The following is an 18,648-nucleotide window of genomic DNA, read 5'->3' on the forward strand; positions in this document are numbered from 1 at the left end:
TGCACACACAAAGTAATAAAATGTCGGTTCTTCTACCAAGGGCAAAAGTGAGGACTTAATTCTATTGTTCAGAGACTTGGTCAACCTCCATCTACAATTATTGCTTTCAGCTCTGACCAATGCACTTCAGAAAGAAAGGATGGCTACAACACAGATTCAGCAGGAAGATACCAGGGCTAAAAGAAAATAATGGCGTTGCATAGAGGTTTCTGATCTGGAGCAGGTACCCCAGGCTCATGGAGAGTAGTGAGCTTACCTCCAGTGGCTTTCCTGCTGTCTCGATTGGGGCTGGTCTGGATCAAAGTAAGGATTTTCTGACAGAATGTTTTACAAGGCACATGTGGTTTACCAAAGCTATCATTTCGAGCTGCTACAACCTTTCAACATTTATCTACAGTTCTGCTTCAAGTATCTTAATAAGAAAGATGCTGCATTTATATAGTGCCAGTTCTAACCTCAGGATGTACAAGTTAGTTTTTTAAGTGATGCATAAGAGGAAACATGGAAGCTAATAAGTTCCCACAAATTACAAAGAGATAAGGTGCAGATTAGGCAGCATCCAAGGAGCAGGAGAGTCGATGTTTCAGGCATGAGCCCGAAACGTCGATTCTCCTGCTCCTTGGATGTTGCCTGACCTGCTGCGCTTTTCCAGCAACACATTTTCAGCTCTTATCTCCAGCATCTGCAGTCCTCACTTTCTCCAAGGTGCAGATTAACCTTGTTTCATATATAAACACTGGCCCAGGATATCTGCGATAATCCCGCCAACTGTTCTATGGGACCTTTTGCAGCCACTAGAGGGGACAGATGGGAACTTGATTGAATGGCTCATCCAAAGTATAGCTTCTGCAGTCCCTCAATTTGGCACCGGAGGTGTCAGTCCGGATTTTGTGTTCATGCCTCTGGAGTGAGACTTCAAGTTTGTAACTCAATGGAAAGATTATCACGGTTACTATCTTAGCAGAGGCATCAACTAATCTGGCACAGAGTGCAGTCCAAAATTGAGGACTAAGGGATAGAATTATGGGAAGTGTTTCCTACTCACGCAAATGGGTTGAATTTAGAGACTGACTAGCTATGATCATGCAGAAAGGAGGTACATATTGGTCAGGTACTGGGAGTATATATAGGTTATGGAACTGTACTCTCACAAGAGCTCAGAACTTGAGCAGAAAAGAAAATTGAAGGCAAAACATTACCCTGAAAAAAATAGGAATAATGCTGGCACAGCAGAATTAGAGGTTTTCTGGAAGGTGTAATAAACCACATGCAACACTAGAGGGCAGGAGACATCACAGACAGGATCAAAAGTGCTCAACAAAACGTACAAAGTCTGTTCAGATTAAAGGAGAAAGTGAGGACTGCAGATGCTGGAGGTCAGAGCTGAAAATGTGTTGCTGCAAAAGTGCAGCAGGTCAGGCAGCATCCAAGAAGCAGGAGAATCGACATGCCAAGCAGGCTAAGATAAAAGGTAGGGAGGAGGTACTTGGGGGAGGGGCATTGGAAGTGCGATAGGTGGAAGGAGGTTAAGGTGAGGGTGATAGGCCGGAGTGGGGGTGGGGGCGGAGAGGTCAGAAAAAAGATTGCAGGTTAGGAAGGTGGTGCTGAGTTCGAGGGTTGGGACTGAGACAAGGTGGGGGGAGGGGAAATGAGGAAATGAGGAAACTGGAGAAATCTGAGTCCATCCCTTGTGGTTGGAGGGTTCCTATCAAAGATGAGGCACTCTTCCTCCAGCCGTCGTGTTGCTATGATCTGGCGATGAAAGAGTCCAAGGACCTGCATGTCCTTGGTGGAGTGGGAGGGGGAGTTGAAGTGTTGAGCCACGGGGTAGTTGAGTTGGTTGGTCTGGGTGACCCAGAGGTGTTCTCTGAAATGTTCTGCAAATGGGCGGCCTGTCTCCCCAATATAGAAGAGGCCACATCGGGTGCAGCGGATGCAGTAAATGATGTGTGTGGAGGTGCAGGTGAATTTGTGGTGGATATGGAAAGATCCCTTGGGGCCTTGGAGGGAAGTAAGGGGGGAGGTGTGGGCGCAAGTTTTGCATTTCTTGCGGTTGCAGGGGAAGGTGCCGGGAGTGAAGGTTGGGTTGGTGGGGGTGTGTGGACCTGACGAGGGAGTCACGGAGGGAGTGGTCTTTTCGGAACGCTAATAGGGGAGGACCAGTGGGGTTCTGTCCTGGTGGCGATTAGAGGGGCGGGGTTCAAGGGCGGAGGAGCAGAAATTGGAGGAGATGTGGTGGTGAGCATCGTCAATCACATCTGGGGGGGAATTGTGGTCTTTGAAGGAGGAGGCCATCTGGGTTGTTCGGTATTGGAACTGGTCCTCCTGGGAGCAGATGCGGCGGAGACGAAGGAATTGGGAATATGGGATGGCATTTTTACAGGGGGCAGGGTGGGAGGAGGTGTAGTCTAGGTAGCTGTGGGAGTCAGTCGGTTTATAGTAAATGTCCGTGTTGATTTGGTCGCCCGAGATAGAAATAGAGGGGTCTAGGAAGGGGAGGGAGGAGTCTGAGATGGTCCAGGTAAATTTGAAGTCGGGGTGGAAGGTGCTGGTAAAGTGGATGAACTGTTCAACCTCCTCATGGGAGCACGAGGCAGCGCCGATACAGTCATCGATGTAGCGGAGGAAAAGGTGGAGGGTGGTGCCAGTGTAGCTGCGGAAGATGGACTGTTCCACATATCCTACGAAGAGGCAGGCATAGCTGGGACCCATGCGGGTGCCCATGGCTACTCCTTTGGTTTGGAGGAAGTGGGAGGATTGGAAAGAGAAGTTGTTCAGGGTGAGGACCAGTTCAGTCAGTCGAAGGAGGGTGTCAGTGGAAGGGTACTGGTTGGTATGGCAGGAAAGGAAGAAGTGGAGGGCTTTGAGTCCTTCATGATGGAGGATGGAAGTGTACAGGGACTGGATGTCCATCATGAAGATAATACTATGGGGACCGGGGAAGCGAAACTCATGGAGGAGGTGGAGGGCGTGGGTGGTGTCCTGAACGTAGGTGGGGATTTCTTGGACTAAGGGGGACAGGACCATGTTGAGGTATGCAGAGATGAGTTCGGTGGGGCAGGAGCACGCTGAGACGATGGGTCGGCCGGGGCAGTCCGGTTTCTGGATTTTTGGCAGGAGGTAGAAACGGGCGGTGCGGGGTTGTGGGACTATGAGGTTGGAGGCGGTGGATGGGAGATCCCCTGAGGTGATGAGGTTATGGATGGTCTGGGAGATGATGGTCTGGTGGTGGGGTCATGGTCAAGGGGGCAGTAGGAGGAGGTGTCCGTGAGCTGGCGTTTAGCCTCAGCGGTGTAACGGTCGGTGCGCCAGACAACTACCGCGCTTCGCTTGTCTGCCGGTTTGATAGTGAGGTTGGGGTTGGAACGGAGGGAGTGGGGGGCTGTTCAGATTAAATAATGTATTTTGAAGACATTCCATTCCAGAATAAGAACTTGCATTTACATTGCACCTTTCAGGTTGTAAAACATTCACAGGTGTTGCACAGGAACATAAACCAGCAGCAACTGATACTAAGGACTACTTGGACAATGGTCAAATAGGTGAGTTTTAAACAGCATTTCACAGGCAATGAGAGGGGTTGTTGGGGAAAGAATTCTCAAGCTTGAAAGCATAGCCAACATTGGTGGAGTAATTAAACTCAGAGCTGCTCAAGGAGCCAGAGCTAGAAGAGCACAGGTGTCTCAGAGGGCAGTGGGGCTATGGGGAAGAGTAGGTAGGAGGGTTCGCAACTCAAGGGCTGGACGTTCCACCATCCCACATACTCAGACCATTCAGCCCCTCGAGTCTGCACTGCCACTCAATGGGATCATGGCTAACACTACTCGCAGCCACTTTGTCCTTTCCCTATAGCTCTGACCACAAATCTATCGCAGCCTTAAACACACACCAGGACTCTGCCCATACAGCTCGCTGGGGCAAGGAGTTCCAAAGACACTCAACCCTCAGAGAGATGAAACTCCTCCTCATCCCAATCTTAACTGGACGCCCCTTCATTAAGGGCAAATGAACTCAAGCTCAAGTGGCCTCAAAATTGCCCTGCCCACATAATCACTCAGTTGGTGTGGACAGCCAGTGTGTTCTTTAAAACAAATTTTTTGAAAGCGCGGAGTAATAATGTTACAGAATACCCTTCGCACATTGGGAGGGTACCATGCCCACACCCACCCTGAGAGATAGTGCTGCCCCTTTGCTTCTTCTCTGCAAGGAAATTAAAACTGAGCGACTTCATCTCCCTCAGCCTGTTTCCAACCCCTCACTGCCGTGCCCCTTACGTATCTGGGTCAGAGTTCATTGAAGCCTTCATTCTTGGCCTGTGTGCACACTGGGCAGCACCCATAAGGCAGCTCTAGACTGTCAGAAACTGGCTGTGCCAAGACGTGCCCCATCGAGGGGTGGGTCTTCCTTCCACTGGGGGATCAAGAGTCACTCTGCACCAATTGAGTCATCACCCAAGTACATTATGGCAGTAGGGCAGGCTGTTCAGAATCATCTGCCCATTCATCCCTACCCTAACACTCCACCCCCAGCCCCTTATCATCTGCCAGGGGAGTGGTGCAACACGGAGTGATTTAACAACAAGTTAAATTCAAGTTAATTTAAAATCAAGTTGCTGACTGGGAGCCAGTGTAGGTCAGCGTGGGCCAGTGACACAGGAGAACAGGACTGAGGGCACAGGAGAACAGGACTGAGGGCACAGGAGAACAGGACTGAGGGCACAGGAGAACAGGACTGAGTGCACAAGAGAACAGGACTGAGGGCACAGGAGAACAGGACTGAGGGCACAGGAGAACAGGACTGAGGGCACAGGAGAACAGGACTGAGTGCACAAGAGAACAGGACTGAGGGCACAGGAGAACAGGACTGAGGGCACAGGAGAACAGGACTGAGTGCACAGGAGAACAGGACTGAGTGCATGGTGAGGCACAATTCCTCAGAGTTTTGATTTACCTCAAGTTTGCTGAGGAAAATACGTGGGGAACCAGTCAGGAATGAAGTGCAACATTAGGATTTAGAGGTAGCGAATGCATGATCAGGGTTTCAGCATCAGATCAGCCAAGACTCGGCAATGTCAGAGAGGTGGAAATTGGTGATGATACAGCTATGGGCTCAGTAGCTCATCTTAGATGTTGAAAATGACACAGAGATTGGGAATAGTGTGTTTCACCTGCATGATTGTAACAAGGTTAGCCGGGTAGAGCTCATAGAATATGAGTTCCTAGATTGGGGCTGTTAACCTGGGTCAATCAGGGAACCCTTGCTGAAAGATATTAACAGAAATGCCAGAGATTCTGCTCATTCAGAGCTGGCTCTGCATCAAGCCCTCTCCATGTGTAAACAAAGGGTGACTTGATGATGGGATACCAGCCTCTGTGGAGTTATTTCATCACCCCTGGATAGTTGGCAAGGAAAGTGGCAAGGAAGTTTATGTAGAAATATGGAAACTGGAGTAGGAGGCCATTCAGCCCTTTGAGCCTGCTCCACCATTCATTATTATCATGACTGACCATCCATCTGGCTCAATAGCCTGTTCCTGCTTTCCCCAGATATTTTGATCCCTCTAGTTCCAAGTTCTAAATTGGTTGGTTTGTAGGTGGACTGAAAACATTGGCTGCAGTTTTCCCAAGATATTCTTTCCCATGTTCTTTTTTATCAAAAAGAATCACTTGTCAGAGAAATGGACAATATCTGCAGTGGGTCTGACTATTGTATGCTCTCTATCCAATCTTTGTCAGGTTCTCTCCCATAAAGGAGTCAACTCTGGCTGAAGTATGGCTCCAGTCACCTTCCCTCCCGCAGAGATACTGTCTTTCAGATGAGATGTTAACTAAGGTTCTGGTTCCCATCACCAGTTCCACACTCTTACCGCTGTTTCGACCTCCCACCATAATCTCTGTCCCAAATTGACCCAGTTCCTGAAAGCTATGTCAGAGGCTGTTTAAATAAGTCCCAAACTATCAGCCTAGCAACTCACTCCTTCACCTTATCCTGCATGTACACAATTCTCCCATGGTCCCATTGCCCTGCCGACAGTTCTCCACAAACACAGCAGCCTTTTCACTGAAAGGCTCTCATACCTGCTGGTGGAGTCATCTTCGTCGGAGTCGAAAAAGCTGGTGGTTTCAAGCTCGCTGCTCATCAGGGTGGAAGAGCTCTCGTAGTTGCCAATCTCATGCCGCCTCTCCAGCTTCGTGTGGCCATTGACTCGGGGAACTGTGGGCACAAGGCTGAATGTCAGAAGTTAAATCTCACAGCAGCACAATAGAGACAACAAACTGTGGCACCATTGATCAGTCAGTTGTAAGGCCAGGTACTTAGACATTAAGATGCCGAGAAATTCTCCTCAATCTGGCAACATCACCCTCTGTCTCTCTCCTTTTTGACTGGCACAACAAAAGTGATGGCATAGATTCCTCACAAAGTTACATACAATGTGGAGGGATGATGTAGATCTTGAGTTGAGAGTAAGTTCCTATGCTGGAGTAGACTTGATTCAAAACTGGGCGAAAGTGAGGACTGCAGATCCTGGAAACCAGAGTCAAGATGAGAGTGGTGCTGGAAAAGCACAGCAGGTCAGGCAGCATCTGAGGAGCAGGAAAAGGTAGGATCCCTTTGGGCAGGATGAAGTCCGCCTGCCCGAAACGTCGATTTTCCTGCTCCTCGGATGCTGCCCAACCTGCTGTGCTTTTCCAGCAACACTCTCAACTGGACTCAAAACCCACTATACTGTGGGTAACTTTTAATGTTAAATTCTAAAATGCCTGACAATTCACTCATGTTTTATGATAGATTAATATTATCATTCAGGAGTTTATGACTAAAGTTGATACAGATGGGTTTTTGATTTTCAATTCTAGGAAGGTAACCTTTTCAAGGGTCAGAATTTACTTCAGCATTGGGTCAAAAGAGCCTTTCCAAGAAGTGCAAAAACTGGAGGTCATAGGTTGAAGGTGAGAGGAGAAATATTTAAAAGGACCTAAGGGACAACTTTTTCACACTGAGAATGGAGCATGTACTGAATGAGCTGCCAGAGGAATTGGTGAAGGCTGGTACAATTGCAACATTTAAAGGGCATCTAGATGGATATATGAATGGGAAGAGTTACTGGGTTATGGGCCAAATGCTGGCAAATGAGATGAGATTAATTTAGGATATCTAGTCGGCATGGACAAGTTGGTCTGTTTCCATGCTGTCCAACTTATGACTCTAAATCATGTTGACTTCAGTTAAATGACATTTTACATTCAGTCAAGGGATGTGGGCAAAATTGGCCAAGCCAGTATTTACTGCCTATCCCGAGCTGCCTTGAGAAGGTGGTGGTGAGCTGCCTTCTGTAGTCCATGTGCTGTCGGTAGACCCACAATGCCATTCAGCTGGAATCCCAGGGCTTTGACCCAGCAAAGCAATTCCAGGATTTTGACAATGAAGGAACAGCAATATATTTCCAATTCAGGATGGTATAGAGGGGAACTTGCAGGTGCTGCTGTTCCCATGTATAGAAACTACCTGGTGAGATAACTGTTTAAATGTTTACTCAGCTAAGATTTATGACCTAGAGGCAGACACATGGTAAACCAGAGGCCAGAAACAGGTTCAGTTCAGGGAAAAAAAAAGACTGATACCAGATGATACACTGGTTAGTAACTCAAAGCTGTCAATGTATCTGGAAGAAGCCCTGCTTTTTTCTTCAAATTCAGAAAAGTATCAGTGCATTAGCCTGTGCCTCTGTTTCTCCAGAGAGACAGTACAGCAGAGAATCACATCTGGTGAATGTGCAAAAATTCACAGAAAGGAAATGTTTGCAACCTTGACAGTTTCATAAGAAATTTAGAAATAGGAGAGTTACCTCACTAGAACTAATTGCAAAACATACTGTTGGGAAAACGAGCTGAATATTTCTTTTTGATGTTTCTGACAAGATCTTTCAAATGTCTTCCATACAGAGTTTTGTTTTTACCTTTCCTTTTGTTTAGCAAGCTTGTATTATTTTGTTAAAAGTACATTGACAGCTTCCTGTGACTATTTGCAGTGCCAGACAGCACAGTAACCAAATTGTAAAAAATAACTGTGCTCCATTGTGGTTCCACTCTGAGATCTGACTTGTTCAATGTTAGCATGAACTGGGATTGTAATTCCCAGCGACAGGAAATTAGCAATGGGCAATAAGTTGAATGAATAAAAACAAATGGCATTGCTGTTTTTGGGTGCTTAACATACTCAGACTGGCTACCACAAATTGTGTACAGCAATGGTGACCATGCTTCAAATGTTTGTCAATGGCAGGGGAAAAAAAACTTTTGGGGTATCATAAGGTCTTAACCATCGCGATAAAGATGCAATTTTTGTCCGCTTCATCCTCAATTCAGATAAGCTCATTTTTGCAGCCTCATTCCTGGCATGTACCTGTGGTGCAAGTTGTTACAACAAAACAATACTCAGTGAAGTGGTGCATTGCCTAACTACCATTCTTTGGAAAATAGGTTAAACTATGGTCATGCAGAAAGCGAGGACAGCAGATGCAGGAGATCAGAGTCATAAAGTGTGGCGCCGGAAAAGCACAGCAGGTCAGGCAGCATCCGAGGAGGAGCAGAATCGATATTTCGAGCATAAGCCCTTTATCAGAATGTTCCTGAAGGGCTGAGGCCTGAAACATCGACTGTCCTGCTCCTTGGATGCTGCCTGACCTGCTGTGCTTTTCCAGCGTCACACTTTTTGACTCTAGACTATGGTCATAGCTGCCTATAAAGGGTTCTGTTACAAAAGTGGCTACACTAGAAAAACTGCACTCAGACATCCTGAAATCAAGACACTATATAAATGTAAGCTTTTATTTTTAAAAAAAATAATTTACAAGAGAATTAATTCTGCTGTAAAAGCCACTTGCTGTACAATTCCAATTTAGCTTCACACTGCCTTAGTATATAACCAGAGAAATGAAAACAAAAATTCATTGTTTGATATGTTTGGATGGAATATAGGGCCAGAATGGGTAAAGACAGCAGATTTCCTTCAAGGACATCTGCGAGCCAGATGGGTTTTTACAACTGTCCATGGTGGTTTCACAGTCACCATTACTGAGACAAGTCTTATATTTCAGATTTATTCACAGAATTTAAACTCCACCAGCTGCTGTACTGGGATTTGAACTTGTGTCTCAAAGCTTTAGCCTGGGCTTCTGGCATATTAACCCAGTGACATTACCACCACATCGCCATCTCCTATGCAACATTCCTTCTAGGCTGTCCAGTTGCAGTGAGGGTCCATCCTTGCTAACTGGCGAGCTGATGTCTTTCCCAGAATGATCTTCCTGTTTTGGAAGTCATTGTCGCGTGTGATTTTGGAGGTTGGTGCAAAAGAAAGAAAAATAAGAGGGAAAGCTGACTCCCACCCTCCAACCCCATACCCTGAACATAAAACTCACACAATCAAAGGCATTGAAAGAGAGTTTGTTTTTCACTTATTGCTGTTTGTGGGATCTTGCTCTGGACATAATACCCCACAAAATGTACCTGCATTATCATCTGCTTGGAATTTCAAGCGATTTGTCTATGCCACCCAAATTACAGGTTTTCAACAAAAAGATTCTGAAACTGCCAATACTCAGTGGCTTTAGCAGTAGCAGCTGTGGGGAGAGCTAGCACACGGTATTGGGAGGTGGAGGTTGGGTTGGTGGGGGGTGTGGACCTGACGAGGGAGTCACGGAGGGATGGTCTTTTCGGAACGCTGATAGGGGAGGGGAGGGAAATATATCCCTGGTGGTGGGGTCTGTTTGGAGGTGGCAGAAATGACGACGGATGATACAGAGGTTGGTGGGGTGGTAGGTGAGGACCAGTGGGATTCTGTCCTGGTGGCGATAGGAGGGGCGGGGCTCAAGGGCGGAGGTCCGAAAAAAGACCACTCCCTCTGTGACTCCCTTGTCAGGTCCACACCCCCCCATCAACCCAACCTCCACTCCCAGCACCTTCCCCTGCAACCGCAAGAAATGCAAAATTTGCACCCACACGTCCCCCCTTACTTCCCTCCAAGACCCCAAGGGATCCTTCCATATCCACCACAAATTCACCTGCACCCCCACACACATCATTTACTGCATCCACTGCACCCGATGTGGCCTCCTCTATATTGGGGAGACAGGCCGCCTACTTGCGGAACGTTTCAAAGAACACCACTAGGACACCCGGACCAACCAACCCAACCACCCCATGGCTCAACACTTCAACTCCCCCTCCCATTCCACCAAGGACATGCAGGTCCTTGGACTCCTCCATCGCTAGACCATAGCAACACGATGGTTGGAGGAAGAGCACCTCATCTTCCACCTAGGAACCCTCCAACCACAAGGGATGAACTCAGATTTCTCTAGTTTCCTCATTTCCCCTTCCCCCACCTTGTCTCAGTGCCAACCCTTGAATTCAGCACCACCTTCCTAACCTGCAATCTTCTTCCTGACCTCTCCGACCCCACCCCCACTCCGGCCTATCACCCTCACCTTAACCTCCTTCCACCTATCGCATTTCCAACGCCCCTCCCCCAAGTCCCTCCTCCCTACCTTTTATCTTAGCCTGCTTGGCACACTTTCCTCATTCCTGAAGAAGGGCTCATGCTCGAAACATCGATTCTCCTGCTCCTTGGATGCTGCCTGACCTGCTGTGCTTTTCTATCAGCTCAGTCCACACTGTTAGGAAAATTACAGCGTGACATGCTGGAACCTTCTGTGGTTTGACTGACCAGGAAACTCTCCCAAGCTTGCTGCCTGCCATCAGATAGAAGGAAGGGATTTCCAAGCTGATGATCATCTTGTGCTGTCGTAAATGCCCTTCCACAGCCGAAAAGTCTTGATATGTGATTCGGACCCGAGCCTCTCACTCAGAGGTAAGGACATTAACACTGTGCCAGAAGTTCCACCAGATAGTTCCTAATAAATTCAACAAGGAACTCAGAAGAAAACTCTCCACACAGTATGGTTGGAATATGTTACCACAAGTGGTTTGACAGAATAGTATTGATGCTTTTAAGGGGAAACAAGATAAGTACACATGGGAGGAAGGAATTTAAGGTTATTATGTAATATGGAAGGAAAGTATGCGAAACACAAACATAGAAAAGATCAGTTGGGTCAAATGGCCTGTTTCTATGCTGTGAAATTCTATATGAAGATAAAAGTCTTTTGTGTCTCTTTAATATTTTTATAGCTCCCAGTACTTTTCCCTGTATATTCTTTGGAACAGTCAGACGATAAATTAGTTTTGGCTGGCATGTACGGGCACAGCTTCTGAGGAACTTTAATTAGGCCATTTTTAATTTTAAAGATCTGTCAACACTTCTTATCTCGCTGACAAGGCAGGGAAGCCAATGCTCCCACAGAGCTCACCTTCAGCACTGTCCTCCATTTCAGAACTCTCAACTTCTCTGCCGTCACCACAACCCCTCCACAGGCTTTTGATGCCAATTAACCCAGTGGTTGGTTTTTGTGTGTGAAGGGAGGGGAGGGAATGTGGGAGTAAGGAAGAGAGAGTCTCTCTGCATCACTGATCAATGGTGAATCTAGTTTAACAGACAGTTTAACAGCTTGGGACAAATAGGGGTGAACAGACAGGGAAACGTTTACCTACCCGATCCACCCCTACTTCAGTGACATGCATTTATCGGGAACCTAAAACCCCTCATTGCACCTCAACACTTCATGCATGCATCACTTTGTTTGCCAAAGTGAACAGGTGTGTGTTTGAGTGAATATTCATGTGTCTGTGTATGTATGTATTTGCACACAAGTCACACACACTAGTTTGTGTAGAGACGTGTGTGTAAGAAGAATTGTGTGCCTGTTAGTGTTTGTGTCTGCAATAGTCTGTTTCTGTGTGTTGATATGTATGTCTGCCTGTGTGTGTGAACCTACGTCTATGAGACTGTTTATCTGTCAGTGTATGTATGTTAACCTGTATCTGTGAGACAGTTGATGTGTGAATGTGTGAGTGTGTGAGAGAGAAACAGACAGATCGAGTGTGAGCGTAAGAGTCTGTGTGTGTGGGAGAGTGAGAGAGTTGGAGAGTGTGTGACAGACAGAGCGTGAATGTTTGAATGAGAGACACAAAGAGAGAGTGTGTGTGTCAGAGACAGAGAGAGAGAGACTGTGAGAGTGTTTAAATGAGACAGAGGTAGTGAGTGACAGAGAATGCGTGTGAGGGCATGTGTGAGAGAGACAGAGAGAAAGTGTGTGAGAGTGAGTGAGAGGATAATAGTGTGTGTGTGTGTGTGTGAGAGAGAGAGAGAGAGAGAGAGAGAGAGAGAGTGAGTGAGTGAGTGAGTGAGTGAGAGAGAGACAGACAGACACAGTGTGAGTGTGTGTCAGAGTGTGTGAGGGAGAGGGAGGGAGAGGGAGGGAGAGAGAGAGAGAGAGAGAGAGAGAGAGAGAGAGAGAGAAGGTATGTGTGAGTGAGAGTGCATGTCTATCTGTATATGCATAAACAATTTTTTGTGAAGAATTGAATGGCCCTGAACAACCAGTGATTTTATGACTGTGCCCCGTTTTACTGGACTCCACCAGCAGAAATAGTTTCTGTCTCTCTCTCTTTCTCACATCAACTGCTTTAATTATTTTCAACAGCTTGATCAAAACTCCCTCAGTCTTCAACACTCAGAGGAAAAACCAAGTCTCTGCAACCTGTCCTCATAATTGAACCCTTTTACAAACAATCTGGAGTATTAAATTATTACAGTTAAAAAAATTGACAAATTCCCTCAGCAAGGCAGCAGGAGAGCAAACAGCCAGCGATCAGGCACACAAAAAATAAAGCTCAATTTCCACAGCACAAACCAACCATACAGATACATGTACAACCAATAATCCATTACTTTCTCCTTCATTTTGAACCTGGGTTTAGATCCTATCGAGAACAATGGAACCGGAGGGATTTTTCCTGTATGAGCCCCAGAGAAATTTAACATGGGTCACCCTCAACCAACTCAGTGAACATCGTCAGTCATAGAGCAGACGTTACACCAGTCAGGAATCCCACTTTGAGATGGTGTATAGTCCAGATAGCTTGATGAACAACGTAACCCACTGTGCAGGAAGCTACCAAACAAACGGGCTTCCCTTGTGAATCTCCATCACTTTAAAAATATTCACTGACCACTCCTCCATCATTCTCTTTCCATCTTCTGAGAGAGAGAAATAAAAAATAGGAGCGCCTTATTTTTAAATCGTATGCCCTAGTTCTAACTGCTCCCACAAAGAGAATCATCCTTTCAGTAGTCATCCGGTCTAATCTGCACAGAATTGTACATGTCACAAGAGTACCACTTCTTCTCAACTCAAATGGGTACAAGATCAGCATGTCCAGCATTCTCTGTTGGAGTAAAGACTTGGTGTGCTATTCCCTATGTAGCTCGGTAACCTCCTCGGAATTAAGTGCAGCACTTTCGAACATTGTCTGTTTTTCACTTTCCCCAGCTAGCTGAAACAAAAGCGTTCATCTTTTCTGTCACTGACTTCACCTTAGGAAATAGGAAACAGGAGGGTGGTGATGAACTCCATGGTTTTAGGATCCTGGGGGTGACCACGTCTTGACTGCCCACACAATAACTGTCCGATGGATCCACGGCAGAAGTTATCCTTTCAATCTTAAGACAAAATTAAAGTCCAGGCCGATCTGAAACACCCAGTGCCAGAACAGGGGGAGTGCTGCACTGTCATATAAGACATTAAACTGAATGTGAATGTCTTCTCACAGCTGGCCGTTAGGACCTTGTGATAAAGAGCAACAACGTACTCCTCGGAGTTTTGCATAAAATCGAATAAAAACCAAAAGAACTGCAGATGTTGTAAATTAGAAACAGAAACAGAAATTGCTGGAAAAGCTCAGCAGGTCTGGCAGGATCTGTGAAGAGAAATCAGAGTTAACATTTCAGATCCAGTGAGCCTTCCTCGTTCATCGCTCCAGGCGAAAGTGAGGATGCTGGAGATCAGAATCGAGAGTGGGTGCTGGAAAAGCACAGCAGGTCAGGCAGCATCCGAGGAGCAGGAGGATTGACATTTCACGCATAAGCCCAAATAAACAATCTTGATAAAGGGCTTATGCCCGAAATATCGATTCTCCTGCTCCTCGGATGTTGCCTGACCTGCTGTGCTTTTCCAGCATCACACTCTCGATGACATTCATTGCTACAGCCTACTCTGCCTTTCAGCAAGATCATGGCTGATTGGTTTATGGCCTCAACTCCACATCCATTCCTACCATGGACAATACTTATCCCTCAACTGATATCACAGAGTCGTAGAGTTGTACAGCTCAGAAACAGACCCTTCAGTCCAACTCATCCATGCTAATGAAGGTTCCCCATCTAACCTAATCCCACCTACCAACACTTGGCCCATATCCTCCAAACCTTTCCTATTCATGTACCTCTCCAAATGTCATTTCAATATTGTAACTGTATCGGCATCTACCACTTCCTCTGACACTTCATTCAACACAAGAACAACTCTCTGTTAAAAAACTAGTTGTCCTTTGGGTCCTTTTTAAATCTTTCTTCTCTTACCTAAAATCTCAGCTGTCTAGTTTTGAACTCCCATAACTTGGGAAAAAGACATTGCTATTCATGTTATCTATGTTTCTCATGATTCTATAAATCTCGATTCTGTAAACCTCAATTTCCTATGCTCCAGTGAAAAAAGTCCCAGGCTATCCAGCCTCTCCTTATAACTCAAACCTCCAATCCTGTTAATATTCTTGGAAATCTTTTCTGCAACCTCACCAATTTAATAATGTTTTTCTTATAGCAGGGTGACCAGAATTGTACACAGTGCTCCAAAAGTGGCCTCACCAATGTCCTGTACAACTGCAACATGATGTCTCAACTTCTATACTCAGTGGTCTAAGCAGTGAAGGCAAGCGTGCCAAACACTTTCTCCACCATTCTGACGATCTGTGATTCGACTTTCAAGGAATTAAGTACATGAACACCTAGATCTATCTGTTCGACTACACTCCTCAGGGTCCTACCATTACCTGTGTAAATCCTGCCTTTTTCGACTTACCAAAATGCAACACCTTGCATTTATCTAAATTAAACTCCATCTGTCACTCCTCAACCCATTGGCCAAACCGATCAAGATCCCTCTGTAATCTTAGATAACCACCTTTGTTGTTCATGATACCAACAATATTGGTGTCATCTGCAACCTTACTAAACACGTTTCTTGCATTGTCATCCAAATCATTTATATAAATGACCAACAGCAGTCAAATTACCTGGTCACCTCCACATTGCTAATTGTGAGAGCTTGCTGTACAATATTTGGCAGCTACATTTCCGAAATTGCGATTGTAAACCGACGTGAAAAGTACTTTTGATGAACAGTCATCAGACTTAAAACATTAACTCTGCTTTCTTCCCACAGATACTGCTGGACTTGGTGAGCTTTGCCAGTAATTTTTGTTTTTAAAAAGCACTTCACTGATTACAAAACTTGGGAACACCATGAGTGATTAACAATCATGAAACGCAAGTAATTCCTTTTAACTTCCAAGGCTTGGGGTGTAAATGGTAACCAGCTTTTCTAGGGTTCATTTTGCTTCCCATAACCTGATGAAGCAAGTTCCAGATAAAAATCAATGGAGAGTTAAAAGTTGAGTGACGTTATTTGTTTTCAGTTTCAGGAATGAAACTACTGCCCAATAATAGGTGCACATTCATTAGATCAATAACCAAGGCTCACATGTACCAAAAGTACAATCAGCTGGACAAATCAAGGAGGAGATGACAGGTTGGATCACCAATCTTTCATTTTCTCCTTGATTGAGTTAAAGGGAGCATATACAGCCCCATTCTTACTGCTTAATGACAGGTTAAACATTGAGAATTTAATCAGTCCCTAAAGGTCCTGTCTGACCTCACTGTGCCTCACACCTGCACACACACACCATGGGTGCTAAAAAAAAACTAGTCTTTTCTTGAGTAAGAGGCAGCTTTCTGGATAGGTAAAGCATCCAGAACTGAAACTGAAACTTGTATTGAACAATAGTTTAACAATAAAACAGTGTTAATCTTAAAATGCTTTCAACTGCTGGATCCAATATATGAATATCAGTCAACAACATCTAGTAATCACGCCATTTTATGTATCAGAAAAGTATGCAACATTTCCAATAACACATGCAAAATTTCTGGTTTGTAGATATTAAAAGAATGTAACAAGAAAAAAAAGTCCTGTCTGACAAAATTTTCCATGCTCAGTTTGCACTGAAAATAGTAACTCATCCTCCCATAAATAAAAACAAAATACTGCACTTGCTGCAAATCTGAAATACAAAAAAAAATACTGGACAAACTCAACGGGTCTGACCGCAAGTGTGGAGAGGGCAAACTGATGGACTCGAGATGTTAACTCTGCTTTTCGTTCCACAGCTACTGCCAGAACTGCTGCTAAACTCATCCTCCCGGCTTTGTCTGTGCTCGGATCACTCTCTGGCTCCATCCCTTCCCCACCATTCACACTCTGACTCTGATTTTCACTTTAATTCTGAATTATAGGAGCAAGAGATGGCTTATTGGGGAAGAGTGCAATGTGGAGATTGTGTCTCTGACAATGAAGTTCTCTGCTTTATCACATTCCAGTATTAATGTAAACCATGCTGTCTGCTCTGTTCTGCTGATACGCACTGTTGTAGCCAAGTGAGATACTGAGAAAAGGTTTGAGTGTCATGCTGTTCCATGTAAAATATTTCAATTAAAATGCAACTTTTAGTTTAAAAAAGGTATCCAGGATTCGAGCCTATGATTGAACCCTAAGCCAATTCAGGTCACCTGATTGAGAGAGCAATCGTAGGTCAACTGAGTACCTTGCATTTGTTGCAAACAGGAGATTATGCAAACATTACACACACAGCAATTCTTGACCTTCCAGGTGCCTCATCAGGCCCATGCCTTCTCCACCTGCCGGACTGTCCCAGCTTTCCTGAGCATGGTGGCTCAGTGGTTAGCACTACTGCCTGACAGCACCAGGGCTCCAGGTTTGATTCCAGCCCTGGGCAGACTGTCTGTGTGGAGTTTGCACATTCTTCCAGTGTCTGAGTGGGTTTCCTCTGGGTGCTCCGGTTTCCTCCCACAGTCCAAAGATGTGCAGGTCAGGTGGATTGGCCATGTTAAATTGCCCATAGTGTTAGGTGCATTAGTCAGAGGGAAATGGGCCTGGGTGGGTTACTCTTTAGAGGGTAGGTGTGGACTGGTTGGGCTGAAGGGCCTGTTTCCACACTGTGGGGAATCTAATCTAATGTAATTTATATCAGACCGAACCTTAATCGAGACTTTACATCTACTCTGTGCCCAATGCCCCCTGCCAAATTAGTTTAAAACCTCTCCAACTGCATGAGCAAAACCTCCCAGCAATGATATTGGATGTATTCCAGTTCAACTGCAACCCATCCAGCTTGTACAGGTCTCATCACCCAGAAACTCTCCCAGGGACCCACAAACCTAAAGCCCCCCTTCCTGCACCATCCCTTTCACCATGTGTTCATCTGACCTACTTATTCCTATACATTGTAATGCCTGGCGCTGTATGTAATCCAGAGATTAGAAACTTAGAGTTCCCATCTTTAAGCTATGAACTCGCTCTCTATTCCTGCTGCAGGATCTCGTTTCTTTTTCCTAATCCATGTCATTGGAACCAACATGACTGCTGGCTCTTCACCCTCTTGTGCTCACTCAAGTCATTAACCCTCAGACACTTTATAGAGGTGTTATCAGAATGAATTAAATAACTTACCACTGCAATCTGTCAAAAACTCAATCAAAGCATTAAGGAGTGCTGGAAACAGGAGAAAGGAGAGCTGGAGTTGGTTGGGGAAGGAATTCCAGAGCTTCTGGTCCAGGCAATCATCGATAGTGGGGAGGTGAAAATCAGACTCACAACTGGCCTGAATTCCAGGAATGCAGAGATCTTGGATGGTTATGGGGCTGAAGGAGTTTACAGAGGCTGGCCAGGATAAAGATATGGTCAACTTTGAAAATAAGGACAAAATTTTAAAAATGGAAATGTGTTATACTGAGAGCTAATGTAGGTCAGCGAGCAGAGGCGATGAGTAAATGTGATATACTTTGTCTCTGCCAGAGTAATTGGTGTCATGGCCTAGTAAATATTAATGGAATTCACACTCCTCTTGCATAGTACCCTCTAACCACCTGTGGTTCTATGCTGCTTATTCCAAAGTCCTTTCTTCCCACTAACACTTGCCAAAACTTTGTTTTCAAGGTCAAGCATCTCATTAGAAAGCGGTCAGGTATTTAGTTTTTTTTTGAAATCCCAGAATCTGCAACAGCCACCACAGGAGCTCCCAAGAGGCATGAGTGAAGGTTGAATAATGAGTAATGAGACAGTCCCCTCTCCACAAGACTGATCAAAAGCTAGAGCAGACACAGTGCACCGCACATTCAGGAAAGGAGCATGGAAGGACCCTGAGAAAGTCCTGTGTTCTGATACAACACTATAAAAAAGTATTTGTACAAATGGCTGGAAAAAGACTCTACGCTATTAGCTGGGGCTTCCTCTTTTGTGCCACACATATATGTCACACTAAATACCACTATCTCCCTTCTCTTCCCCAAATTCTTACAATGGTAATGCCTCCCCCGTCTGGTGGGTTT

General features: G+C 45.4%; 1 protein-coding gene across 1 annotated transcript in view; it reads right to left on the reverse strand.

The window, feature by feature from the left end:
- LOC132821800 (segment polarity protein dishevelled homolog DVL-3) overlaps positions 1–18,648 on the reverse strand; it is a 121,857-nt gene that overhangs the window by 30,877 nt on the left and 72,332 nt on the right. The window contains exon 5 of the mRNA XM_060834604.1: positions 6,078–6,213. Within this exon, the coding sequence (XP_060690587.1) occupies positions 6,078–6,213 (136 nt within the window). The remainder of the gene's footprint in view (positions 1–6,077; positions 6,214–18,648) is intronic.

Source organism: Hemiscyllium ocellatum, chromosome 13, assembly GCF_020745735.1.
Source record: "Hemiscyllium ocellatum isolate sHemOce1 chromosome 13, sHemOce1.pat.X.cur, whole genome shotgun sequence".
NCBI classification, from domain to species: Eukaryota; Metazoa; Chordata; class Chondrichthyes; order Orectolobiformes; family Hemiscylliidae; genus Hemiscyllium; species Hemiscyllium ocellatum.